Source organism: Haplochromis burtoni, unplaced genomic scaffold, assembly GCF_018398535.1.
Source record: "Haplochromis burtoni strain Fernald_Lab_line unplaced genomic scaffold, NCSU_Asbu1 Contig_120, whole genome shotgun sequence".
Lineage (NCBI taxonomy): Eukaryota > Metazoa > Chordata > Actinopteri > Cichliformes > Cichlidae > Haplochromis > Haplochromis burtoni.
The window spans coordinates 1,827,299-1,839,986 of record NW_024582481.1 but is presented as its reverse complement, the minus strand read 5'-3'; the positions used below and the strand labels follow the sequence as shown (position 1 = coordinate 1,839,986).

The following is a 12,688-nucleotide window of genomic DNA, read 5'->3' as shown; positions in this document are numbered from 1 at the left end:
TGTGTGTGTGTGTGTGTGTGTGTGTGTGTGTGTGTGTGTTTGTGTTTACGTGCACACGTATGGGGGCTTGTTTGTGTTGAAGAGGATTTGAGGCAGATTCAGGTTTGGTCTCCAGAGGTTCGAGCATGTTTGTGTTTCTCTTTGTAGCCGTGAAACGGAAGCTGCAATAAACACTGGTCTTTCAACTTTGTAGGATCATGAAGTGTGCTTGTTTGTGTATTTTTACAAGCGCTGCCCTCATTTTCTCTCGCATTGTTATGGTAAGACAGCAAAATCAATAATCAGCAGCAACAAAACTGAAATCAATTGCTTCCCTAAATTTTGCACGGCGTATGTTGAAGCAATCTCCTGTTATTAAGCAGTTCAAGAGACATTTTTTTCCCATCGCAAAACAGAAAATGCTGAAAGCAGATGTTATTTTGTAGTTTGAAGTCAAAACATTTCTCATGGTGATCAGATCAATTTAGTAATATCCTCTTTCTGTTACTGCTTTGTTTGTATCTTTATTCTTGTCAGCCATAGTCTTCCTTAAGGCTCAGAAGCTTCCTGACTTTGTTTTGTCTTAAGCCAGCTGACATCTTTTTAACAGATCCCTTACTTCTACTCTTGTCTTACCTGTCTTCCTGCTAGAAGTCCATTCTGCAGGGCCCAGGTGGACAGGGTGTTAAGGCCTTTAACAACGGCTGCTTTAGGGACCAGCCTAGAGAACACACAGAAAGGACTTTAGTTGCTATTGTTTCCTTTACAAAGATGCCCAGGGGAAAGAAAAAGTCTCAAAACGATGAGAATCAATGTTTCCACTTCAACCGAATGGATACACAGCAGGCTCACCTGTCAAGGGAGCTGCAACCACTTGATTTGTTTCACTTCTTTAGGATTCAGTGGAGAGATTTGATCTCTCATTTTCCAAGAGGTCTTTAGGAGCATTTTTCCACAACAATGTCATTCTCACATAGATTTGTAATAAGCACAGTTGCAATGAAAGAAAAAGATATCTTTGACAACAAATAAAGATTGAACAAAAAAAGGTTAGGCTCCCTTGGTGAACAGAAGGAATGACTTGCATGCACAGTGTATTCACGAATGAGAGACTCTTTTTCTTTTCCATACTTTTGAGGGCGTATGTTACCTCTGCAAGTAGACGGCATTTGCTTCCATGTACATGTCTTTCTTCAAGTTGTTACTGAGGTCCACCAGCACCTTGAAATAAATCCATCAGCATTGATTGAGTAGAGAGAAAAAATAAAGTAGTTAGAATATTTGTCATTTATTTCATGCACATCTTTTTACAAAAATCATGTGAATGATTCCGTTAAGATGTGAACATCAGAAAACACTGACATTACACACACATAAGGTGTGACTGGATAACGTTGTGTTTTTGTGTAGCACCTCTTGTCCACCCTCCTCACTCTGTGTATTCATTTCCCATGATTACATGTCAGTAGCCTCTGGTTCTTTCTCCTGTATTTTATGCTTTCTCCTCTCTCCGTACCTTTCTGGAGATGTGTCTTGATCCATAGCTGCTTGGTTTTGACCTGTGGTTACTGTCCCTGCAAACCTGCTCACTGTTTGTTATTTTTCAAGTGCTCTTTTTCTTTTCTCTCCACTCTCCTGTCACCCCCGACCGTTTCAGACAGACAGCCCCTCAGCCTGAATTTGGTTCAGTCAGAGGTTCTTCCTCAAGAGGGATTTGTTCAGTGTCTTTCTGTAATACTGTAAGGTCTAGAGCCAACTAAACCGCCCTCAGATAACGTCACAACAACACACAAATAAATTACTAATAATTTTCTCTCTGATTTGCTTTCCTTGAAATTTTTTGTTTCCACTTCAAATATTTCTTAATAATGGGCCATTTTGATCTGCTTGTGTTTTTAATTTCCTGAGTTATTTTTGTTTATCATGGGCTAAAATGTAATATTCCCACATGTAACTTGGCCATTCTTTTAAAATGAGAATAGTTATTATTAGTAGTAGTAGTATTATACTGTGCTGTTGCATGGCATTAGTTGTTGTTAAGATTTAATCCTTAATTCATGCTGCAAATAAAAGTTACAAAGTAGCATAATCATCTTAGCAGGATTTAATTGATAAAACAATGCAAACCTAAAAGTAATCGTTTTTTCATGTCTTTTGATCTGTAACAGAACTAAAGTAATGCTAATATTTAATGTTTTCTTAACAATTCAGAACATTTACTGAGGAAAATGTTGTGGTTAATGTCTTGAGGACAAACTGTTCCACAATCCAACTGAGCGCAGAGGTGTCAGAAGATGTTCAAGCGAAGTAATAAATTTCCGAGATCTTGAGATTATTTTATTTTTTTTAAAAAAATTCACAAATCACTGTCAGGGATTACCTACATACGCATACAAAAGCCCATTTTCAGATGTCCTCTCTCCTGTCTTACGGCGGCACTTTGCTTTATCCAGTGTGAATGTGTTTAAAGTATTTTGAGACTGTAATTGAAGCTACGCAGGCTCAGCTTGACCAATGTATTGCTTCTTTAATCAGCTTTGCTAACACCAGTTAGACCTTTAACATAATGAACTTGCATTAGGTAATGCTGTTATCAAAATGAGTTACAATTAATCAGTCATTGATTGTCAGACCCATGATTTAGATAACATGTGTCTAAAAATTATTTCCTTGATATATGACTGACACAGCAGTTAATATTTATATGTTCTCTCAAATAACATGAATTAGTGCTGACAAATCACCATGATAATTCCATGAAAATGTCATTTTTAAACTCTTGCTATCATGTTTCACATGTGGGAACAAATGTAATAACCTATGTGTACACAATATGTTAAATATTGTTTCCAGGCCAGCTGGCAAATGAAAATGTAGAAATGTGGATTCACAGAAAGAAAGAGAAAAAAAAAAGAAAGAGTTTAAAGGTGTTTAAAGATTTAAAGGTGTATCTTTTTGATTCCAATTTTAACTTTGGACTAACCTTTCTTTCAAGTTGAGGTGCCATCTTCTCCAGAAATTCATAGTGTTCTCTGTGAACACAAACGAAGATCATCTTGGCAGACCGGGCTGATTCTTCATGGGTCATCACCTCCGCAAAACAAAGGACAGAACATGTTTGAGATACGTACAGTAATGTTTCTAAATTTAAAAACTCTATTCAGTTCAATATAATGCCATAAGTCATACCTGAGCTCCCTCAGGCAAGGGGCCACAGCTGTGAGGTCTGCGGCTGCCATACACCACCCTGTAGCCGGACTGGAGCAGACACAGGCCCAGAGAGCGTCCTAAGTCCCCAGTCCCAAAGATACACATCAGCTCAGGCTCAGGGCCATCTCCCGATGCCAGTGGATGCAGCATCGCACCTTCTGTCTTCATGTTCTCTGATATTTCTTTTTCCACACTTATGATCACACACTGAGATTGGATGGTCAGTTTTAGCTGTGTATTTATAATGTTTTGGAATCTGACCTATACACTGCCTCTCCCACTTTGTGCGTGATTCTTCTTTTAACCGCTTTAACCTCTGTGTGACATAAATGTGTGTAATGAAGTTATTATAGCTGTTTATTACATCTACAATCAACATCTGAAATCGCCTGTGTTGGAATGCAATATAACTCATATCTGTGTTTTGTGTTTTATGCAATGTGAGTCAGCATTTTATCCATGATTTCTTTTGGATGTATATTTAGTTTATTTTTATATTACTTGTGCTCATCAGCTATTGGCTGATAGAGCAAGACTTTGAACTCTAAATTAACTGTATGGGGAGCCATCTGCACTCTGCAGCAGTAACATTAACCTCAGATTCGCACTTTTTTAACATTTTATTATTCTTAGAAACGCCGACTGCTTCATCTACCTAGTTCAGCCAGAATTTGACTTTTACATTTGGTAATAATAAAAAAAATCTTTTGCTGCTGCTTTCCAGTGCTGCCTTATTCTATTTCTTCTGTTTCCACTCTAGACATGATGCCATGTGGGAAATCCCGGCCCACAGATTCATTATCATTTCAAAACCCGCTGTTCCAACCAAACAACCGGGAAGAGAATTTCTGCAAATTTAGTGTTCATGTCCCCATGGCTTAAACATCTGCAAAGTTGTGACACGAACAGACTCAGTAGAGCAGAAATGAAGCTTGGCACATATGTAAGTGTTTTGCGTGTGGCTGCTTTGCTTTGTATGAATGCATGGGTCTGTTCGCAACTGTCAGTTGGTGTATATATGTGTGTGTGGTCGAGCGTGTGTGTGTGTATCTGTGCACTGAAATGGGTCAGGAGGATCGGAGCTGAACAGAGTCCCAGCTGTGATGTGAGGTACCAGGGGAGTTGGCTTTGTGTAGACAGAATGACTACCTGGCTATAGAAATGACACACAGCATCACATCAACTTTAACTATTTGCACAAAATATACTCATCTCCATAAAAGCAGCCTCATTCAAATAACAATATACATACATATAGCCAGAAATATTTATGGCAGACAAGCAGCCTGTTACCTCAGGAGCTTTTACACTCAAGTCCATAACCAAAGCGTTAATGTCTACCAGGGGGTATATCGCAGCAAAATGAGAAATCATTTTATGCCTAACCTTTAAGGCATCCATTCACTTGTAGCACTGTTAGAATAGACCTGATAGCAGATTCACTCCAATGACTCATTTACTAGCTCTGCCTCCAAGACAACTCTCTTTTCACGTCCTCTTCTTTCTTTCTTTTTCTCTTTGCATCACCACTTAGCCCTCTCCTCCAAAGTCTGCGTTCTTTCTGTGCACTCAGTTCCTAGTGTTCTCCCACCTCTTAGCCGAGCTTTCTCTAACTTAATAATTATTGAACCCATCGAGTAAATTAAACCTACGTTGGCTTTAATTATGCTGTCCAAGGCCATGACTGTCTATCCGAGAAAGTTAGGTAACCTTCAAGAATAGTTCTTCCCACCTAACGTTATCAGTTTAAGTTTTTCCCACAACTCTTTCAAGTAAGTATTTCATCATTAGTGACTGTAAATAGCTCTTGATATGTTTGTCTATATATGTGGTTGATTTGCCTATTCATGTTTTATAGATTCCAGAAAAGTGTGAAATTCTCACGTATCATTCACATGGGGCAGCAAATATGTCCCTGGAATAGAAGAAGAGAAACAGAGCTGAAAGAATTCATCACTTTATACTCTTTTGAAGTGACTAAGCAAAGACAGTTAGTGGCAGTGTTGCCAAGTCCGTAATTTCCCACAGAACTGGGCTACTTTTGAAGTCTTGCCACAGGGTGAATTTATGGTCCACTTGTTGGGTAGACCTAATTTGCATGAAAATTACACGAATATCTATAAATAACCACACATAAGTTACATGAAACAATGAATTTATACTCAGAACCCTGCTAAATCAACCGCAGATCAGATCAACATGTAAACAATTCCAGCTACATTCAACCACGCACAGTATGCCATAATTGCCGCACAGTGTGGGCACTAAGCTAGTTTTGTCACAGTCGTGTCTAAGGAAGGGAAATGAAAGAATTAAGCAATTCCAATTGTATTATTGATATCAGTTATCAGTTTGATTACTTATTGATTTTCTTATAGATTCTCAATGAGTTCTCTCACTTTGAGAGTGACCATCAACTCTAAGCAGCAGATCAAACACATTTGTGCAAATGAATTGCATAATGTGGGTCTTCGCAGCCAGCAGCGGGGAGTTGGCGAAGCCAGCTCTCACCGGCATCTGCAGGAAGAAGACGTGACTGAAGAGGAATTCGCTGTCATCCTAGGAAGGACAGCATGCTCTCCGTGAGCTTGAGAGTGGTACGAGAGAGAGGAGTTTCTCGGCCCGCTCTGCATCGGAGAGGGAGTAGCGCCGCAGCAGCAGCAGCACCTTAAGAGCGATGTATTTCCCTTGGGTGGGGGGATGCCGGAAAACGGTTATCACAGGACGGTTGGACAGTGGATCCAGCAAGGCCACCACGTGTTGGTATTTCATGTCGTCAGCTGAAATGCCACGGGGAGCAAACTGAGCTTCAATGTGCACGAACCACGAAGGAGGGTCATGAAGCTAAAAATCCAGCAGCTTAATTGCCACAGCAAAAATTAAAACGTGCAGCTCTGTAATCACTTCCGACATAAATGAAGACAGAAAACTGAAGTTGGGCTAGCTGGTATATAATGATGTGCTGCGTGGTGTCTAGCTACACAGCTATGGTTAGCACAACATAAACACAGTGAAGCTTGAGGATGAACGCTAAGGTTTTTCCACTCAATAAAAGTTAACCTGAGAGTTCCCGATGATTAGGGACAAATGTAATTGCATGGCAGGATGCTGTAAACGGACCAAACTTCAGTCAGGAGAACAACTGCAAAACAAGGTTAGTCATTAATATACTGCTGCATGGGCTGGGCCATAGGTACATTGTAAGGTTTTAAAAACTGAGCTTTAAAATGAAAACTGATGATAACAACCGAGAGAAGTCGATAGTGGTCACTGACTTTTTTTTTTGGGGGGGGGTTCACACTAAATAAAACAAAATTCAAAGCATTAAACAGGTTAAAAACACAACAGCCTTAATAAATGCAGAGTAGTTTGGACCCGGAAGCAGGGTTCATACGTCATCACTTAAAGATTGGATATCCCAACTGCTGTGGATGTTTTAATGCAGTGCAGTTGTTATTATTAAAGCTTGCCACATCCTGTTTATGACAGTTACAATAAACACTGTTCCTTAGTTTGGAACTACAGTAGATACTCATATTACTCACTCATCCATCGCACATTAGCCATGGACATCTGGATTAGAACTCCAAAATTCAAAACCTAAACCATACAAACTCACATTGCTGCTGAGTCTCACTGATATGATGAAATGTCTCAGACATCCATTGGAAGCAGTTAAACTAAACTGTTGTGTTGTCTCTGTTGTATGACAAAGCAAGCACACGTAAACTTTTAATTGCATTTTTAAGGACAGTCTTTCTGCTGCAGACAGATTTTCTAACCATGTGAGTATTTTGTGCTTTTTCAAAAACATCTTGCAACATTTAACCGTAATGCGCTCTGGGACATGTTTACATCGAGCATATGCTGAGCCTTCAATTTATAAATGTCAGGGTGGAGTTGCAAATTACAGCACACGTGAGAAAGCACACTCAGATTCTTCCAGTGTTATCTGTCACTCTGCAGTGCATTAAAACATGCGTATAATAGTGAGCGTTGAACATTTGTTTTGCCAGCTTAATGGACAAAAATAAAGAATTCACATTTGCAAGCAAGAGTGAATGGCTGTGGTGGGAATTACTTGAGATTACAGCTGTTTCCAGGCGTCATGAGGCACGCACAATGAGGGGCAGTTGTTAAAGACAGTTTTCAGTGAGAGTGCGCCTATTATACATAGTGCCATGGTGTTACAATGAGCAGAGAACAGCCTGTAAGATAGATGAGTTCTAAGAGATTTCTGTTATGGCAATGCATTACATATGAGATTCATATTGAGGCTCTGACTGAGCTCAGGTTTTGAGGTTGTTGAAAAAGCAGTGGAAAAAAAGTGGTAGGAAGACAGACACACACTGGCTATACAATGAGACACAAAGACAGAAACATAGGGAGCATAGCAGAGAGACTCAGGCACAGAAAGAAAGACACCAAGAAGAAGAAATTGAAAAAAATTGTGTTTCAGTAGAACAAAGATGCTTGTTACAACCAGTTTCCCATAAGTATTCCCAGAAATATTCTATAAATATTCCATTACCAGCTTTCCAGACAGAAACACTTGGGATGTTCATTATGAAACACTTAGAGTAGGTTTAAGGAGAATAAGAAACACTTTGAATGAAAGTGCACCCTATTTTTTTTTAGATGTTTGTCTTTGATGAAGTTGCTGCTTTAGGGCTGTTGAGATAAATGAATAGTGCGTGTCCTTTTGTATAGCATGTACATGTATGGTGTGGGTGTTCTGTTACTGGTTATGTTTGTCTGTCCAGCTCAACATGTTCACTGGTGTAAAGAAATGTTCATGTGTGTAAATTTATAGTCAATATTCCATTTTTATCATGTCTACAACAGGCCTACATGCATTATAGAAGCATCTCAACTCGGAGAGCCTCATCCCCTATCTCTGCTTTAACAGGATGAGCCCTGACTGTATGTTTGATGTTCAAAATCTTATCTGGCAAGCCAAGCGTCAGAAATCAGAGGCTGGGAGGAGCTGCATGAAACTGCAGATTTAGAGATTTTCCTCTTTCGTCCGGCACACATCGCTGCTGAATTATATGGCCTTGGTTATTTCAGAACTCAGGCTTTTTAAGAACAGAGGGGACTGGGACACTTTGAAAATATCTCCAGAAAGACAATGCTTGCATGGGATTGTCTTATCCTCTCCTTGGATAGCAAGCTTTGATAATCTTTTTGCCTCGTTTAACTTCTTTTCCTCCCCTCCACCCTGCGCCGTTCTTTGTGTGATCCAAGATAGAAGAAATTGAACAGTCTTTTTCGGTTTACATGCTGAAAAGGTTGAGATTAAGATCTCCAATGTATCTGTGTCATTCTACATAGTCATATCTCCACAAACAGCTGTGGTCTGCAAATAGCATGCATCCCCACTGTTCCTCCTTTGTGGCTGGAGGGAAATCGACAGCCCATTATGAGGCTGAGATAGGCCTAAAGAATTTTTCGCCTCATCTCCTCAGCCATACCTCCAGTCAAGTGAAAGAGCTGACAAGGTAGGAAAAAGCTGACACGGAAGTCTAATTCTGTAATGATGAAAACCTCATAGTCATCAGAGGTGCAGGTTCCCTACTCTGTATTTTTTAACGCAGGTGGTGTGCTGAGGGAAAACGACAGAGAGTCAGGAAGCATGCAGTATGCTCAGGTTCACAGGCAATATGGTTGTGAATGGTGATGAGGCAAACTGTTGTTGCTAGGTACAGTTTCACAGCAAAGCTATAGTTAACAAGGCGACAAGAACGTTCCTGACAGCCAACGATGGCATTTGTTCTAATTTCCTTTCAAACTACCCTCTGGGTCGCAATGCCTAAATGAGGTTACTGATGATTGGTGCAAAAAATAATTATGAGCCAACAGTCCTCTTAGATCAGCAGCATGGTAACCATGTTTGTGTATGGCCCTGACTGGCAGTCAAGATCATCCTTTTTTCCATGTAGAGTTATATCGGATTAGTGACTTTTTTTCCCCGAGTGTCTCATCTGTTGTTGTTTGTATTGATTGATTGATTGATTGATTCTTTATTTTGAACATGTTGAAAAAGTACAACAAAATAGAATTAATATAGACAAATGAACAAAGCAAAACAAAAGGAAAACGAGCGTCTCATCTGTTGTTGTTTGTATTTATTGTTTTATTATCGTGAAAAGCAACACAAAGCTGTGGCATTTGTTTGTGTATCCTTTTAATTAATAAGGTCTCTTTCAAAGAAGGTTAAATCTCTGCTTTCTCCAGTATGTGGAGATGATAGACAATTTCCAGGTGATATTTGAGCTGTAGCCAGGAATGACTGCCTGGAATTGTCTTTTAAAATATAAAAATTCTTGAATTAATACAGACTTGTCAGTTCTGGTGTTCTCTGGCCAGCATTCATGCCACCCACATTTTTCAATGATGAAGACATTTAAGTACAAAGAAAGTTCTTGCTTTGAGCACCCACTAGAAACTCAGAGCTAGATGGATGCCCAGCACTCATCAGACTAGAAAACAGAAAACCAAGAAGGACAGGGGACAGGGGGCTTCAAAAACAAACAGAAATACATAAAATAGATGTAAACACACAGCAAACAGATAAACAACATCATTTTCAGATTTTTTTTAAGGGGAGTTGTTAAGCATCCTTTATTCTTTTAGTTTGATTTGTATCAGTATCCACACCATAAGCAGGAAACACAGGCTCTCAGTGTATTTCAAGGTAACTTTATTGTGCTGTGGAACCACCACAATATGTAGCTTAAGGGTGTGAGAGAATCTCAGATACACTGACTCAAATAAAGCAAACCACAGTATAAACTGATGTTTAGATTCATGTTTGAACATTAGTTTATAAAGTGTGTTTTTCTTCCTTTCTTTACCTCCAGCTGGTCGAGTCATATGGTCTTGCCAATCCTGGTTTTGCCAGAGGGTTCTTCCTGTTAAAAGGGAGTTTTCCCTTCCCACTCTTGCCGACTGCTTGCTCAAAGGGGCTTCTTTGAATATATCGATGTTCTCTATATTATGCTCTTTACCTTACAATATGAGATTCCTTGAGGCTGCTGAGATTTGGCCCTATATAAATAGAATTCAATTCGATTTGATTGAATTGAGTTGAATTTGGAATTTATGTTTTAGATTTATTTTTTTGTCTCACTTCATTAAAATTAAGCTACCATAAAAATAAGAGACTTTCCCTTCTTTGTAAGTGTGCACACTTACTATGAAACATGAATGTACTCATCAGTTTATACTGTGTTTTATTTGAGTAAGCGTATCTGCTGATATTTTGTTACACCCTGTTAGCAGCGTTTTGTTGTAAGTCCAAACCACACTACAACAAAGTTATCTCGAAATATGCTGACAGTCTGCAGTTCCTGTTTATGGTGTGGATAGTGCAGAAAACCCAAACTAACAGAGCAAGAAAATGCTTAAAAATCTCTCTAAATCCCTTGAGATAATCTGAAATTGCCTTTGTTTATATGCTCGTTGAGTGTTTACATCTATTTTATGCATGTCTGTTTGTTTTTGAGGCCCTCTGTGCTTCTTGGTTATCTTTTTTCTAGTGTTATGAGTCCTGGGCATCCATCTAGCTCTGAGTTTCTAGTGGATGCTCAAAGCAAAAGCTTTCTTTGTACTTCAATTTCTCCGTCGCTACAAAAAAAATGTGGGTGGCAGAGAACACCAGAGCTGGAAAGTCCACTAGTGTCCTGTTCTCTTCAAAGATGAGAGCAGACTCACACTGAGTACATGTGACAGACATGAAAGAGACTGAAGACACCGCTGCAAAAATAATGCGGCCTTCAAAATCATCCAGCATAACTGGTTCGGTGGTGGATCAGTGATGGTCTGGGGAGGCCAGTCCTTGGTGAATGTCAGTCAAGCTGCAAGGTGCTCGGCTGTGAGCACAGGTCCTGTTAAAGGTTTCTTCTGACAGTTTGGTCAGAAACATACACATGGATGTGCTGCCCTTAAATTACCCCATCTCTGTCTGTCAAATTTATATATATATTGTCTGTGTGAGAGAGAGTGTGTGTGTGCATATGTGCGTGTGTTAATATGTTATTCCCAGTAATTAACAACTATTCAGCCTTTCCATGTTTCTAGCGACCCTGGAGAAAATACAACTGTACAAACTGTCAGCGCTGATAAGAAACACCAGATTCTTGCGCATTCTGCAGTCCCGTGTAGGTTTTTAATAGAAAAGGAGAATTATTCATTGTCTTCTCAACAAATCTGTTATTTCTACAAAACTGTACTTCTGATTGCCATTGCGTATGTTTCTGTGATGTTCTATTGTGTTTCCAAATAGCAGATGGCTTGCTGGCAGCGATAAGAAACACGCATTTAGCAGGTAATGAATAAATAAGGATGATGATTGGGGAGTAATATCTAATATTCATATACTGCCAAACTGCCATAACAAAAACAACATTTCTTCACTTATTTCCGTGTGCATGTGTGTACAAATAGGCCTGAGTGTCTATCATTCCAAAGAATTTGACTTGCTGCGGATGCATAGATAACATTAAATGTAAGACATATTTGTTATCCGCATTTGTTATTTTATGAAGCTTGCTTAGTACTGAAGTGCAAATTACAAAAAAGTTGTTAAGAATTATAATTCATGCAAATAAGCCTATGGCCTTTTTCAAACTCTGAGCATGTGTAGCATGAAAGTCTGTGATGGACAGAAAGATGGTGCATGTCCTTGTCATGCAGGAAGATATATTTTGAGAGAAGCACAAATAATTAATGACTTGTGGCAATCAAATATTAGGGAATTCAGGCATGAATCATGAATGAAGTGTGTATGTGTGGATAGGTGTGTGGGTTTGTGTGTCCTGAGGTAGCGTCCTTGCTGCAAAGCTGTGGGAAAATTGCAGAGCTTGCAAACCTGAAATGGCAGGTGTCGGCAGGCTGAAAATCGTACACTGGATGATGCATTGTGTGCGTGCGCCTGTTATTTTGTATTACTGACATTGAGGGAACCTGCCTCCTCATGACATAAATCATTCAATTCTGGATGAAGGTTAGAGTGAGGTTAGGTTTTGGTTAAAATTAGGTTTAGGCAAGTCACGATTAGTGTTAGAGTAGGTCTTGTAGTAGGAACCCGTGTGTATGTTTGAGAGAATGGAAAGACAGAGTGTGTTGATGCAGGGAATCGACACACTCGTACTGTGTGTGTATTTGATGAGGAAAACATGCTGTAGAGAATATTTTGCTTTAAAATGAAATCTATTCAGGAGTGGTGCAGAATCATGCAATTCAAATGTGTAATACCTGCAGTATAATCATATGAGTGTGTATTTGTGAAAGAGCGAAAAAGAGAGTTAAGGGGAGTGACAGTTTGTACAGCAAGTGCAGGTTAATTGCTGTGTGACCATGCTGAGAGCAGTGAACTCTGACATGCTTGGAGTCAGGCATAGTCCCTTCTGATTGGCTTACAGAGAAAAAATCTATAATTACTCAGAAAAGCCTCGCTGATAGCCTTCATAATCAGCAGAAAACACTTCAGAACACA

At 39.4% G+C, this 12,688-nt stretch overlaps 1 protein-coding gene across 1 annotated transcript in view; it reads right to left on the bottom strand.

Moving 5' to 3' along the window:
- LOC102299510 (metalloreductase STEAP4) overlaps positions 1-5,154 on the bottom strand; it is a 10,704-nt gene extending 5,550 nt beyond the window's left edge. Inside the window, exons 1-4 of the mRNA XM_005934828.3 lie at positions 3,169-5,154; positions 2,963-3,070; positions 1,130-1,200; positions 616-700 (exon numbers count right to left, since the gene is read on the bottom strand). Of these exons, the coding sequence (XP_005934890.1) occupies positions 616-700; positions 1,130-1,200; positions 2,963-3,070; positions 3,169-3,357 (453 nt within the window). The 5' untranslated portion in view covers positions 3,358-5,154. The remainder of the gene's footprint in view (positions 1-615; positions 701-1,129; positions 1,201-2,962; positions 3,071-3,168) is intronic.
- Positions 5,155-12,688: the final 7,534 nt, after the last annotated feature.